The sequence below is a fragment of the Pelobates fuscus genome, chromosome 4, assembly GCF_036172605.1.
Source record: "Pelobates fuscus isolate aPelFus1 chromosome 4, aPelFus1.pri, whole genome shotgun sequence".
Taxonomy (NCBI): domain Eukaryota; kingdom Metazoa; phylum Chordata; class Amphibia; order Anura; family Pelobatidae; genus Pelobates; species Pelobates fuscus.
In genome coordinates, this window is record NC_086320.1 from 166,293,072 (window position 1) to 166,309,664 (window position 16,593).

At 40.6% G+C, this 16,593-nt stretch overlaps 1 protein-coding gene across 2 annotated transcripts in view; it reads right to left on the minus strand.

Annotated features, from left to right (window-relative positions):
- Positions 1 to 5,076: 5,076 nt before the first annotated feature.
- Positions 5,077 to 16,593, minus strand: part of LOC134607930 (enoyl-CoA hydratase EchA19-like) — a 92,916-nt gene continuing 81,399 nt past the window's right edge. For both annotated transcript variants that reach the window (XM_063450526.1, XM_063450525.1), the window contains one exon: positions 5,077 to 5,954. In XM_063450526.1, the coding sequence (XP_063306596.1) occupies positions 5,731 to 5,954 (224 nt within the window). In that variant the 3' untranslated portion in view covers positions 5,077 to 5,730. The remainder of the gene's footprint in view (positions 5,955 to 16,593) is intronic.

Consider the following 16,593-nt stretch of genomic DNA (forward strand, 5'->3'; position numbering starts at 1 on the left):
AGCTGGTTGAACAATGTACATACGTGACATTGGACCAGTAAACTTCAGAGCTTTAATGCAGTATACTGATGAGGTAAAAATCAACTAGCAATGAAAAATGTATTCCTGATATAAATTCATTTCAGTCTAGGACAATAGTGACAGATTGGAATTTATTAAATAACCTAGCATTGTAAGCAATTAATAAGATCACATTTCAGACCAACAGGCTACTAACTGAGGCCTTGTCGCGTGACACTGCTGATAACATTGCAACATTATGATGGCAGTCACCTAGAGTAATTACAACAGTGTCACCCTGGGGATACTGACTTCAAGTTTTGTATCACATCCAATCTGTCTGTTGCCATGGAAACTTCACTCCACTCCTGATATCTGTGTTGTTATATCCAGTTTATTCTGTTCTGTTTGAGGTAATATGTCACCATATCCCATTTGAATTCCTGTTACATTTTTCCTGTTGAATGAGATCCAGTTTCCATGCAAGCAGTTGGTCACTGGATGACATTTCTGTTCAGAAGCATGATAAGGGTATGAGTTCATTGTTTAGGCCTGAGCAAGACTCTTTGTGAGTCTCAGAATGTGATTAACATGAATTTGCAATATATACAAGTCACTACAAAGTGTACTTACCTATGTTGCAGTGACTTGTAGATAACATGATATCCAATAATTAATCGTGTAATAAAAGGCTGTGGTTACACTGTACTGATGTTTTCAATGTGATCAAAAAATAGATATCTCTACGTAAAGGTTAAACTCTCAATCGCTCAACTACAATAAGATATAAATTAACTGAACACTGAATTGAGGAATTAACTGTTCCTACTTGTGGGCAAAACACTCTTAAAGGCAAACCCTGTTAAGTAGTTACTGTTAAGCGAGAATAACTTTCATATGCAATGTCTAAATCTAAAATCAACACACATTGCTGTCTTGGGAGAAAATGTATAAGGATATTTCCCGTTAAATATTGTAAATATTTTGATTTCCACTTAAAGGTGACATAGGATTTTCAATTAAGTATAATTTTATCTAAATTGCTAGTACGTCCTGTCTAATGATGGTAAAAGGAAAAACAGGAGGGATAGATGTTGGGAAGTGAGTGCACGAGGTAAGGAAGGAAAGGGTCAGCCGAAGGAAAAGATTGTTTGGGATGCAGATGGAAAAAAAATGCAAAAGGGGGAATAAAAAAAGTAAAAGTAAATAACTGCAGTGGAAATGTATAGAAAGAAGATTAAATTGCATGTCTGTTGCAAAGATAAATACTAAAAATATAAAAAAATATTGTTCAATACTGCTACAGTTTCTCAGTTGTTGCATGTTTGTACGTTTATAAAAACTGCAATAATTACCACTGCAGGGTTAAGGGTGATGGGAGTTTTCACCCAGACCACTGCTATGAGCTTAAGTGGTCTGGGTGCCTACAGTGTCCCTTTAATGATTTTGGGTATATGTTTGGGGTTGCTACCATGCTGCAGAATGAATCTGAGGCAAATCGGAGGCCTCCCAGATGGTATTGCATGATTGATAAACATCTGCCTGTCAGGGCCGGCGCGTCCATAAGGCGGCACAGGCGGCCGCCTTAGGGCGCACCGGCTCTGGGGGCACAAAATTCCAGTGACCGGCAGGAGGGAAGTGCTCCCTCCTGCCTGGTCACCTCCTGGATCCCCGGAGCGGCGCTGAAGTGGATTAGGAGGCGGCGAGGGAGCTCTGATCTCTCTGACCGGCTCCCTCGCGCACCTTTTGCTGATGTCGCGGGAGCCGGAATATGACGTCATATTCCGGCTCCCGCGGCATCAGAAAACAGCCTGCGAGGGAGCCGGTCAGAGAGATCAGAGCTTCCTCGCCGCCTCCTAATCCACTTCAGCCGCACGCCTCCCAGCAGCCCCACTGGACCACCAATGAAAGACCAACGCCAGCACTCCAGGTAGGGAGGCTGGGTGGGAAATGTAAATTTAATTTAGATAATTAATTACTGTGTGTGTATGTGTGTGTGCATGTGAGTGTGTGTGTGTCTGTCAGTGTGTGTGTCTGTCAGTGTGTGTGTCTGTCAGTGTGTGTGTGTTCGAGTATGTGTCTGTGAGTTTGTGAGTGTGTGTGTGTGTGTGTCTGTCAGTGAGTGTGTGTGTCTGTCAGTGAGTGTGTGTGTGTCTGGCAGTGAGTGTGTGTGTGTCTGTCAGTGAGTGTGTGTGTGTGTCTGTCAGTGAGTGTGTGTGTGTGTCTGTCAGTGTGTGTGTGTTCGAGTATGTGTCTGTGAGTTTGTGAGTGTGTGTGTGTGTGTCTGTCAGTGAGTGTGTGTCTGTCAGTGAGTGTGTGTGTGTCTGTCAGTGAGCGTGTGTGTGTGTCTGTCAGTGAGTGTGTGTGTGTGTGTCTGTCAGTGAGTGTGTGTGTCTGTCAGTGTGTGTGTGTTCGAGTATGTGTCTGTGAGTTTGTGTGTGTGAGTATGTATTTTTCTGTATGCCTGTCTGTATGTATGTATCTGTATGACGGTATGCCTCTGTATGTATGTATGTGTCTGTATGTCTTGTACGTATGTTTCTGTATGTCTCTGTATGCATGTATGTAACTGGATGTATGTTTGTCTCTGAATGTCTGTATATATGTCTCTGTATGCATGTATGTAACTGTATGCCTTTATGTCTCTGTATGTACGTATGTGTGTGTCTCTGTATGCCTGTATGTCTTTGTATGCATGTTTCTGTATGTATGTATGTGTCTGTATGACGGTATGCCTCTGTATGTATGTATGTGTCTGTATGCCTGTCTATATGTATGTGTCTGTATGACGTTATGTCTCTGTATGCATGCATGTATCTGTATGTGTGTATGTCTTTGTATGCCTGTATGTATGTATGTATGTATGTGTCTGCATGCCTGTATGTCTGTATGTATGTGCCTGAATGGCTTTGTATGTATGTTTCTGTATGCCTGTCTGTATGTATGTGTCTGTATGACGGTATGTCTCTGTATGCATGCATGTATCTGTATGTGTGTATGTCTTTGTATGCCTGTATGTATGTATGTGTCTGCATGCCTGTATGTCTCTGTATGTATGTTTATTTATGCCTGTATGTCTGTATGTCTGTGCCTGAATGTCTTTGTATGTATGTTTCTGTATGCCTGTCTGTATGTATGTGTCTGTATGACGGTATGTCTCTGTATGCATGCATGTATCTGTATGTGTGTATGTCTTTGTATGCCTGTATGTATGTATGTATGTGTCTGCATGCCTGTATGTATGTTTATTTATGCCTGTATGTCTGTATGTATGTGCCTGAATGTCTTTGTATGTATGTTTCTGTATGCCTGTCTGTATGTATGTGTCTGTATGACGGTATGCCTCTGTATGCATGTATGTCTTTATATGCCTGCATGTCTCTGTATGCATGTATATCTCTGCTTGTATGTCTCTGACTGTATGTGTCTGTATGTCTCTGTATGATTATTTCTGTCTTTGTATGACAGTGTACCTGTATGACTTTGACTGTGTGACTGAAAAATGATGCCTGTGTGCCTGTGGCTTGGGAGGAAAGACACACAGGTGAAGATGCATTTTTTTTTTTTTTAATGAGGGTTGGGGGCGCCAAAATGCATCTTCGCCTGTGTAACTAAAAATCCTAGCACCGGCCCTGCTGCCTGTACATCTCAGCATTGAGGAGACTATAAATTCTGACTAAATTCCCCCCAAATTTAATTGAAATGCAGCCCTAAGCTTTCAAGGAATACTCAGCATGCTTTACTATTGCCTGCAGAAACTTACTCGTGTACCGTTCTCTAGTCCTTCAGAGAACAAATTGCCTTCTGCTACAATCAAATATTTAGACTCATCGCTATAGATGCTTACCTCAAATCCTCATAGATTATAAGCTCATTTGAGTAAGGCCTCCTTCCTCTCTAAATACCCATTTCTATAATTGTAAAGCACTTCGGATTATGTTGGCACTATTAAAAATCACTAATAATCATGATATGCCTACAAAATTCTCACATTATGCAAGTGTACCAAGAATTCATTTTGTTTAGAAGGCAGAGGGTGGCCACACCAAATAATGATTTCAGATTTTTATTATGTTCACTAACTTGGCATTTTTTTAAATTGATTACAAGAAACAATTAACACTTCAATTGTTGAACAAATTCTTACCTTATGGCATTTTTATCACCTGCCTAAAACTTTTTCACAGTATTGTATATATGAAATAATCATAGATTAGGCCACATTTGTGACCTTATCAATTAAATACTTTCACAGTATTATATATCTGGTATGATAAATCTTTTTCATAAATAATAACACTACCCAAGGGTGTGTTTTGCCTTTGTAATCAAGGATTTTAGGAGTTAACAATTTTTATTGTGTTAGCTTATAAGCTACTACCTGACTTTTCCGAAAGAAATGTCATCTTTTACTCTATGGGAGGGAGTAGAATCAGTCTTAAAGGAACACTCCAGTGTTGTAAATAAATACATTGTATTGTCAATGGAGATTTTGGGTTCCCCTTTTTCCCCTAAAATAAATAGTTAACTTACCTGTAATTCAAGGCTCCACTTCACCTGCTGGAAGATCATTAGTACTAATGATCTCCTGGTCAATAGAATACTTCTCGTAGTGAAGTATGATGCAGTGCACATAGACAACAATTGTTTTACTATAAGAAACACACACGTCCGCTCTGTGCTGGAGCACAACACTGTCAGCCTTATCATCACACATTAAATCTGACTATCAATGCCAGAAGGTAAGTGTTTCACCCATAGTAGTGACACATACTCATTTTGCTTGTTTGGTACTTAAGGACACAAGCAAAGTTGGCATTTGTTTTCAACCATAATTTCCATTAATTTATTGCACTCAAGCATATTGCACAGTTTTGCATATAATAACGTCTATACACATGGCACAGGTAAAGAAAAGTGCTTCACAAATGATTTATTTGTCCTGATTTATGGAGTATATATGTCTAAGATTTCAGTAATTTTTGGTAGTTACAGGTCACAATTTACAAGAGGTACAATATTGTTTTAAAGCTTAATATTTTTAGAATTTGGTATGTTTGGATTCTTAATCGAGTAAATATTTTCATAAAGTAGGCAATCTACAATATTTAGATAGAGGCACTATGACACTTTCATTGTCCACCAATCTAAATAAATGGTCATATTGTGTGGTTTTTACATACACACAAACATTGCATTTTCTGTGTATTTCATAACGAAATTTAAATTGCTGATATTCTCCTCAACTGCAACTCCTGAGTACAGCCGTTTTCTCCTATAAACCCTTTACAGGTTTTTTTTTGTTTTTGTTTTTAGATATTTCACAGACAAATTAGAAATATTTGTCCTGTTTAGTTTTCAAACTTGGAATCCCAACATATTCCTTTGCTAGACCGATATCTTATTGTGGAGTATATTAGCAGACCATCAGATCAAGTTACCCCCTAATCTGAATTCACGATCTACATTTGCAAAAGTAGAAAGGTAGACACTTTGGGGTATCTCATTTGATATGTTATAAGCCTAACAATGGGCCATTTTTTTTAACGTTATTTAATTAACTTTTCGGCAATGTTTACATTGCAATTTCACTATGTATTTAGTAAACCAGATGTGTGCTGTACTGTTACTGTACTAACATGTTACCAATATACTAGTGCAGTATGTTAATAATGTCATAGTTATGAATCCAAAACACCATGGATGTTTTAATTCCTTCTGAAGACTAATTTATAATTTACTTCCTTTCCTTCCTTCTCCTTTACTGAACCTCTTTGCTCCAGAAACCATTTCTTCATTGAGTGCTTGCAATCCATGGTTCATTTCATATTGCATTGCGTCTGTAAAGTTGGAGGCATCAAAACTGCTGTAGTAGGCAGAAGCTCTGTCACCAAGCATACATGTCTGAGGAAATGCGGAGATTTGTTGAGCTAACTCGATTGCACACATTAGACCTGAAAGAAAAGGTTAAGTTGTGGTGTAAATTGTTATTGACTTTTATACTGCTGCTATAATTCACAGCTGGAAAAAAGCATAAAACTATATTTCTGTCACTTTTACTCCTTAACAACGTTATAACACATGTTGCTATGTTATGTTTTTATATGGTTTGTGATACAGTTTGAACTGGAATGTGTTCTATATTTTTATAAACCATAATTATATATAATTTACAATCTCCCAGGACAGATACCTTTTTCCAACCTTAGTTAGGGCAAGCAAGGCAAGCTTGCCTTACATTACAATCTACACAGGGATTGCATCACCTTTTAACTTGTGCCAAATATATATCTTGACTTCCCTCTCCCCAGACCCCCTTTCCCCCTTCCCCTCCACCCTCCTCTCCAGATGATCCAGAACTCAAGTACCCTGATTATCTGGCAATCTATTTTAAAAAAAATTGGGAGCAGTTGGCCATCTACACCTGAGGTGCCAGAGATTGTCAGGGCAGCAGTCATGACATGTAAACTTCTGTCAGACAAAATTAATATTGAACTACATTGAGCAAATTATTTGAGTTGTCATGGATTGCAAAGCATTCTCCACAGGTTTTGGGCCGTAAGATTTTATGAAGTCAGCAGACTGATGTCAAGAATAGACTAACCCTAAATTACAGAGAATAGGTCAGCGGGCAAAAGTTAAGAATAGTAGCCATATATCACCGATCACCATTCTGTCACTGCTTCATCTCATTGAAGTGTTTATATAGTGTCTGGAGCTCCCTGATATATAAGAAGACACATATGCTTTGTCATAGCATTTGTGTGACAAGAAGTCACCCAATACCTCATCTATACCTTTAGTGGGACCTGGGGTGTGGTTATCCAGGGCCCTTTCTAGTGATTAACTGCTTGAAAATGGTTTAACACTGAATGAACGGACAGTGCCAGGGAATAACTAACTCAATGTGATGAAATGGTTATAGTGCTCACAGTATTCCTTAAGCGTAATTACCTATAGAGAGGGGAAGGGACGTAGAGCCTGACACAGGTGAGAGAAAAGCCAAAACATGGCCAACATTGTGGATATAAAGAGATACAGTACAAAGAACATAAAGTCGAGTCAAGGAATTCTAAAGATCAGGAACCACGACAAGGGAGCTGAGTCAATAACCGGGGTAGCAGAATGAAAAGTGTAAACAGGAACCACAACAGGGCTCTCGCCCTCTAGGTATGTGGATTTAAATGGCTTAATGTAAAAGCGTTCAGAATGCAGCAGATTCAGGTTCAGCCTTCAAGAAAGCTAATTTAAACTACTTGAAATTTTGATTATTTATACATTAATCGACTTTAAAGTTACATAATAACATCCTTCATATCTTGTAATAAAATGTTGCTAATATTAGATGATCGTGATTTAAGGAAAGCTTATTGTAAATTTCAGAAAGTCATGATTTTATTAAAGAAAATTAGATGTTTGCACATTTATCAACCCATCCATTATACTTATATGTGCAGAGTCAATATTATGGTTTATTTGTAATCTTAGCATGCACTATATGATCGCTTAGGTTATTTCATTGATTGCCTTATACTGTGCAATGTGTCATAATACATTTTCTTACAGATTGATTGCTCAGATTTTCCTAATGTAAACAATCTCTTTTTCACAGAACTCAGTTCCACATGAACCACATTTCCATATTTTTTCAGGTTTCTGTTTCTTGGTGGCTTTAAGGTAATCGTTTGCAATTTCATCTACAAGCTTTATGTTGGAAGCATTTTGGTTTAGGTGACCACAAAAAAAGCTTGAATTTAACTGGCTTGAGGCAGGTGTGATAAAACTTTTTTTCAATATTTAAAGGGGATGCCCCCTCTGTCAAGGCCCCTCCCCGTGGTGCAGAAGGGGTTAATAATCCCTTCTGTCATTTACCTGGATCCAGCGCCGATGTCCCTCGCCAATGGCCACACTCGCATTAGGATTTCCCCATAGGAAAGCATTATTCAATGCTTTCCTATGGGGATTCTGGTGACACTAGAAGTCCTCATTCATAGCGTGAGGACGTCCAGCATCATTTAAGTGACCAAAAGTCGCCTTCGAGCCCAGAAGTACCTCTAGTGGCTGTCTGGTAGACAGCCACTAAAGGTGGAGTAAATCCTAGCAGGTAATTATTGCAGTTTATGAAAACTGCAATAATTACATGCTCAGGGTTAAGGGACATGGGCCACTGCACTCCGAAAGCTTCAATGAGCTGAAGTGGTCTTGGTGCCTACAGTACCTCTTATGCATTCAAGTTCTGTGACTAATATTTATTTTCTTTGCTGCTTAGGGTAGTAAAGAAAATAGAAATACAATACCTGTCTCTGTGTCTTTAATAAAATCATGATTGTCATACATATTTCATAAAACCCTGTCCTTATCTATGCAAGGGAGGTGCATTAGTCAGCAATATAGAGGTTTGATGAGGTATCTCTATCTTTATAGGTTATGGAATATATACATGAGTTGTGTGAGAGACAGAGTCTTGAAAGAGACTATTCAGGAGTAGTGATGTCCCGAACTGTTCGCTGGCGAATAGTTTCTGGCGAACATCGCTTGTTCACGTTCGCCACAGACGGCGAACACATGTGCTGTTCGGTCCGCCCCCTATTCGTCATCATTGAGTAAACTTTGACCCTGTCTGTACCTCACAGTCAGCAGACACATTCCAGCCAATCAGCAGCAGACCCTCCCTCCCAGTTCTCACCTCCTGGACAGCATCCATTTTACATTCATTGTGAAGCTGCATTCTTAGTGAGAGTAGGGACAGTGTAGCTGCTGCTGATTTGATAGGGAAATTGATAGCTAGGCTAGTGTATTCAGTGTCCACTACAGTCCTGAAGGACTCATCTGATCTCTGCTGTAAGGACAGCACCCCAAAAAGCCCTTTTTAGGGCTAGAACATCAGTCTGCTTTTTTTTTCTGTGTAATCTAATTGCAGTTGCCTGCCTGCCAGCCTGTGTGTCAGGCTCACTGCATATACTGTGCCCACTTGCCCAGTGCCACCATTCACTCACTGGTGTCACAATAGCTTGCATTTAAAAAAAACAAAAAACTTTTTGGACTGTAATATAATAGCAGTCAGTTTCCTTCACTAGTGTACGTTTCAGGGCCTGTCCAGTGCCACCACTCACTCACTGGTGTCACAATAGCTTGCATTTAAAAAAAACAAAAAACTTTTTGGACTGTAATATAATAGCAGTCAGTTTCCTTCACGAGTGTGCATTTCAGGGCCTGCCAGGGCACAGTGTCACACCAGTGCAACTCATATCTGGTGTAACAGTACTGTACATTTAAAAAAATATATAATTTTTTTGACTGTAATAGATTGAATAGCAGTTAGCTGTCTGCCAGCGTGTGTGTCAGGATCACAGCGTATACTGTGCCCACTTGCCAAGTGCCACCACTCATATCTGGTGTCACAATAGCTTGCATTTAACAAAAAAAAACTTTTTTGACTGTAATATAATAGCAGTCGGTTTCCTTCACGAGTGTGCGTTTCAGGGCCTGCCAGGGCACAGTGTCACACCATTTCTTTGCACAACTGTATAAATGGTGCCCTAAACTAAAATCAACAACAATGTGTGGTATCCTTTACTGGGATTCTGGGAAGTTGGTGTTCCTACTGTTTTATAAGGGAAATCTCCACAGTAGAGGTAACAAATATTCCTAACACTAAAGGGTCCCTCTGAGATTGTCAATTCTGATGATCTCAGCCAAGGTGGGGGGCCGGGTGCGGAGCCAAATGCTTCCCTGGTCAAACAGCATCTCCTCATAGATATGCTTTGAATCAATTCATGCACTGCCCCATGAAACACTTTTAGTATCCATCTGATGAGTGGCCACTGTAGGTGTCCCTTGGCTCCAATCAGTGGCGTATAGATCGCGGTCGCAGGGGTCGCACCTGCGACCGGGCCCGTCACTACAGGGGGCCCTGCTGCCCTGCGACCGGGTACCAGCTGCATGTTAAGGGGTCCATCGGGTGGCCCATGCTGTCAGGGCCACCCGATGGACATGGATTGTCAGGGGGCTCGGTCAGCGCTGGGTGCTTTAAAAGCGCGACCGGGCACACTGTGATGACATCACTGCCGGGAGGAAGTGACTCCCCGGTCACTCCTCCCAGCATACAGAGAGCCGGAAGGAGGAAGCAGGAAGGAGGGAGTCAGAGTGGGAACTCTGACTCCCATCAGGCTGAGCCACCACTGGACCCCAGGGAAATTCACAAAAGGTAGGAGACATTTTGTGTATGTGTGTGTGTGTCTCTGTATGTGTGTATGTATGTGTTTGTGTCTCTGTATGTGTGTGTGTGTGTGTGTATCTGTATGTATGTGTGTCTGTGTCTCTGCATGTGTGTGTGTGTATCTGTATGTTTGTGTCTCTGTATGTGTGTATGTATGTGTGTGTCTGTGTCTCTGTATGTGTGTGTGTCTCACACGGATCAGTTTCGCACCATAAGGAGGGTAAGAGTACTTTTTTAAAAATTACTTTTAGAGTGTATTTTAACAATGATTACTAATAATAATTGTGCACTACACAAATTGCACCCATTTTCTTTGTAGACTAAACTATAAGATTAAACTATTTAAAAAGGGAAATTCAGTTTAGGTTTAGCTATTATTGAAGTATGTTCTCCGACTGGTTATAGATTGGTTATTTTACCCAACTCAGTAGTACTTGGTTTATCAATCTTGGGTAGGAACAGCATGAGCAACCCTGATACAATGCAGTTTGAGGAATAATCACTGAGCTACCTCAATGGTTTACAATTAACCTGCACTGTGTGCAGAGAATATCGGGAATACAAGAATGTAATAAAACACTATATTTCAGGCAGACTACATCAGCTGTTGATAACCTACAGCTTGCGGTTGAACAAGACTGTGGCAGATGCGGTTTATCATCACAAACTGAAAAGCAGCTTGACCTAGCATTAAGATCCAATTAAATCATTTAATAATAAACACACAATCCCAAATATTTCTCAGCTTACTAAATGGCAACAGCATACATGAATATAAACAGACAAGGGTACGTATAAAGTAACAAGATGGACCTCACATTTTACCCCTTATCAGATTGTGTTTTAGCAACAAAAATCACTAACACATACATAAACTGTTTTACTTAGAATCACTTTGTTGTGGAATCATTCTATTTGCAGTTCCTTAGGGAAAAAAATCTTTCAAAACATGAATGAATACAAGTGCAATTTTTGCCATTACTGTTCTTTTGGAAATAATGGGATTTAGTTAAACATTTTATCTACGATGCAGGAATTTCCTGAATTGCACGTGTCTGCCTCAAATTCACATTCTGAACATCTGAATCTTAAAGCCAAGTCGTCTCATTTTTACCCTTCTTAACGTGGGTCTCTGTCCAATCTTTCTTCATCTAAAATGACATGCCAAAAAAAAATATATGCCAAATGTAGTTCTCCCTTGCTTACCGTGTATTTTGTAAACAGCACTTGATTTTTATTAGCATTAGCTTTAGAGACAGACCATCACCTGCCAACCCAAACAGTCATATTTTAAAATGAATCAGGGCAACGATATAGCCAGGGCACACGGCAGCTGCAACGCATCTGCAGAGACATTAGTCACTTTCTGGATACAAAGTGATGTTAGCTTCTGGAGGTCTGAATAACTTTCTGTGCTGTAATACATTTTCTATGTGATCAGCCTCCCCAGGTTCTCCCTACATGATACTCATTTGCTAACGATAAACACACAAATAAAAACAAAATAATAATATTACGCACTGCAAGTGATAATACGTGAAGCTGTGACATAGTTTCGAACTGTGCTCGGCTGCTTTTCAAATCAGAGTACTGCACATGTCTGGCGGTTTTAAGTGCAAATAGATATTATTACTTGTATTTATTACTGGCATTTAATTAGGTATTTAAAGCGCCATCAAATTCCGCAGCGCTGGTATATATGTCTGCTTACATATAGTTCTTAATTATATAAGCAAAGGGCTAGGTCTAATATGAACATAGCAAAGGTCTCTCTGAGTCGCTTATTAAATAATCTGTAGACTGCCTTAAAATTATAGTTGGGGTGGGAGTGGAGGGAAAGCTATCTTGTAATGGCATGGATATGCAGGGCTTCAAATGGCACTGGGTCACTAGTGTTTATTGATGATGTGACAGAAGACAGAAGCAGCCAGATGAATTCTGAAGTGTATAGGGATATATAGTCTACTCAGATTCAGCCAAATTCAGCAAAGTCGATTGGATGGCATTTCACTTTACAGATAGACAATGACCCAAAACATCATGTAAAAGCAACCCAGCAGTTTTTTCAAGACCTAGAAGTGGAATATTCTGCAATGGCCGAGTCAGTCACCTGATCTCAACCCAGTCAAGCATTCATTTCACTTGCTGAAGACAAAACTTAAGGCAGAAAGACCCGCGACCAAACAACAACTGAAGGGGAAAACCCAGCATTTGGTGATGTCATGCGTTTGAGACATCAAGCACTCATTGCCTGCAAAGCATTCTCAACAAAGTATTAAATAACTTATTAATGATTGTCTTCACTTGTCCAATTACATTTCAGCCTGTGAACTAAGGGAACTGTGCATGAAAATGGTTGCAATTCCTAAATGTTTCATACAGTACTTTTGTTTAACCCCTTGAATTAAAAGCACTTCAATTGCATCTCGGTTGTTTCATTTCAATTCCATTGTGGTGGCATACAGAGTCTCAATTATGAAAATGGTGCCAGTGTCAAAATATTTCTGGAACTAACTATATTTATGGTTATGATAGTCATTTAGATGCAAAGCAGTAGACATGTCTGTCATGGGCGTCCGCAGGAATTTTTCCAGGGGGGGGGGGGGGGGGGGCTAATTGTAATGACATCTATGCTTGGTCCCTTTTTGACAGTGTCATGAAGGGGAGGAGCATAGTGATTATCACATAAAGCCAGGGTGAATAGCGTTTTCACAACTATGGTGTCAGGAATACATGTTTGTATTCCTGACACTATAGTGTTCCTTTAAGCAAATTAAAGGAACATTCTGGTCACCATAACAACTTCATCTAAATGAAAATGCTATGATGCCAGGAAGCCCCTGAGTGCTCTTTCCTTTAAGGGGTTAAACCGCTCTCAAATGGTTTGACCCCAAAGGCTTCCTCCAGCTCCAGGTCCCTCAGTGGTATTCGGCATCTGAAACGGAGTGTCAGGAAGTGCAGATTGACGTCAGGCATGGGTGCCGCTGATTGGCTAGAGTTGACAGTTGATGCTCTAAGCCAATCGCTAGTTCCCGTTTTATAATTTTTTTATGAATGGGGAGCTACTGATTGGCTTAGAGTGCCAGCTGACCGCTCTAGCCAATCAGCAACACCCCTACCTAGCGGCACTCTGTGCTTCCTGACACTCAGTAAATAAAAGTGAACACATTAACACTGATATTTTTTTTTACCTGGGGAGATGAGAAGGTCCAGAGTTTCTCTGCCAGGCCCAGGTACCAAAGCCTTATGATGTGGTGTCCAGAATAAAGTGGAGGGTTCACTTCACTGGCCTTTCCTGCTCCAAACTCCTTTTCTTCTCCTTCATTTGACTGTATTCTTTTTCTTCTGACACTGTCTTCTATATTTGGCTCCTCCTGCTCCTTTACCTTTCTGCTCCTTTCTGCTTATTTTGCGCCCTTCTGCTCCTTATTCATTCTGATTCCTTTGTGCTCCTTGCTGTCCCTTTTCTGCTCCTTCTTCAACTTTACCTTTGTGCTCCTTCTGATTCTTTCTACTCCTTTACCTTTCTGCTCCTTCTGTCCCTTTCTGCTCCTTGCAGACCCTTCCTGCCCCTTGCTGCCCCTGCTCCTTGCAGACCCTTCCTGCTCCTTGCAGCCTCTTCATTTAGCCCCCTCCCCCCATGCCTCACTTGCCTAATCTTTAGGCTGCCCCCCATGCCTAACTTGCCTAATCTTTAGGCTGCCACCCCCATGCCTCACTTGCCTAATCTATAGGCTGCCCCCTCCCCATGCCTCACTTGCCTAATCTATAGGCTGCCCCCCCCATGCCTCACTCCCCTAATCTATAGGCTGCCCCCCCCATGCCTCACTCCCCTAATCTATAGGTTGCCCCTCCATGCCTCACTCCCCTAATCTATAGGCTGCCCCTCCATGCCTCACTCCCCTAATCTATAGGCTGCCCCTCCATGCCTCACTCCCCTAATCTATAGGCTGCCCCTCCATGCCTCACTCCCCTAATCTCTAGGCTGCCCCCCCCATGCCTTACTCCCCTTATAGGCTGCCCCCCCATCCCTCACTCCCCTAATATATAGGCTGCCCCCCCCATGCCTCACTCCCCTAATATATAGGCTGCCCCCCCATCCCTCACTCCCCTAATCTATAGGCTATTTTAAACCCCCAACCCTCACTTACCTGATCTGTAGGCTGTCTCTGGCTGCATGTGCTGCTCCCCTAGGTTTCAATTAGCAGAGAGAAGCAGGGATAGATGCAGCTTCCTGTCCCTGTCTCTCTCCATACACCGCGCCACCTACTGGCTGGCGCCGGTATTGCAGTTCATTTTAAATCTCACACGAAAAATAGCAGAACAAGCTGAAAAATCCAGGGGGGGGGGGGGAGGGGGTGCCCTGCGGACGCCCATGATGTCTGTATTCCTTCACCTCACACAATCAGAACCGAAATGTTTGTCAACTATTTGTATGGATATATTAAAGTAAATGAAAGGGTTACTATAACCAAAACAGTGTTTTAGTGGTTTAAGGGTTACCTCTTAATATGGAGCACAGGCTAGGTGACCTCCTCAGATTCAGGAGGCATGATAGAGTGGATTTCCCCCCCGCCCCTTGATATACACTAGGTGTGTGATACCAACTTGTCTCTTCCTCTTGGATTTATATTTTCTGAAACATAAGGTCTGTTCCCGAACTCGGGAAAAACTGAACAGCAATTCCTCCAGAAACAAAAATTATTATTTAAAGTACTTATATAACACCAACATATTCCACAGCCACTTACAATAATAGAAAGGGAATATTTAAATTAAATCATTAAACAAAATGACCTTGCTCAAATGCTCCCCCCATGGAGAGTTTTAGGTTTAACCCCTTAAGGACACATGACATGTGTGACATGTCATGATTCCCTTTTATTCCAGAAGTTTGGTCCTTAAGGGGTTAAAGGAACACTCCAAGCACCATAATCACTACAGCTCGCTCTAGTGGTTATGGAGCCAGGAGTGTCATGGCGCCCCTCTCCCACTGCAAATAGTCATACCATTTCTATTATGTTCTAACTTGTTGCATGCGGTCTGCAGTGCATCACTCCCGAGTCCCCACCTTTACTACTAATGCTGGAGAGTCAAGAATGTCAGCTGATTGCTCTCATCCAACAAGCGATGGGCTGCTTAGGAGTGCTAACGGAAGTTCCTGCTTCTGGTGCTCCGGCATTAGGAATGGAGGTGTGGAGTGGTGTCAGCTGGACCCCAAGTCAGAAGTCAAACTGTACAGAAATGATAATTCCAGTGCGGGGAGCGCCAGGGCATTCCTGACATCAAACTACGACACTGCAGTGGTTATGGTGTTTGGAGTGGTCCTTTAATGATCATTTTTCCTATTTCCATTGTGTGTTTCTGGTCTGGACTGGAGTATTCAAAAAAACAGGATTTAGACTGCCGACCAACAAAAATCTGTCAACACCTTATCCAAAATGTTTTTATTTTTTTTCCGGGTGTTCATCGTTTTTTGATCAATGAGAGAAATAGCCATTTAGTGCACTGCAAGTCATTTTAATCTATAATCTAAAAGTAACAAAGAGCAACCGTAAAATAAAACAACTAAAAATGCATTACATTAGTAAAAACAGCAGAACATCTGGGTCACGAGATAAAATTCCACCATATTCTGCTACCAGAGGAAAAATACTGGGAACATAAACAGGGTATGCTGGCAATTATTGTCATTATAAGCACATGTTAAAAGCAATGTTAAATCTACTCCATCAATCCTATTATTCAGCATTTATTATTCAGTATAGGAAATATGACTAAGATGGGTTGACTGCCAAAGCAAATGCAAAAATTAGTCTTTACAGACATGAAAAAAATGTACCATTTGCGCATCTCATGTTGCAAGGGAAACAGCACAAACATTAACTCAACACTCACACCCTACAGGAAAATATCAAATATGCACTATATAATAATAATAATAATAATAATAGTAGTGATAAAAGCAGTGCAAAATGAAACCCAGAGAACAGAACATGTATAATGTCAGCCTGATACACCTTTACATTGTTTCTCAAATTAATGTTTGGTTCCACTTTGCTGCCTTTCTGTCAAGGAGATGCCTTTTGATTAGTGCAATGGCTTTTAAATAGCACGGAGAATAGTCCACAACTAGAGCTTTTCATACAAGAAAATACTGCAAATTAAATATATCATTGTATAATAAACATAAAAGGGGGGATAATTTAACTCAATAATAATAGCTTATATAAAGTGTCAACTGGGCAGAAAATATCACTTATATAAAAATCACAATAATATATAATCAAAAGTACATATGCAATTACATTAAAACTTTGACTAAGTGGAGTATTTTTTTAAAATATCACTGTAACCTCCTTTAGTACAGAATT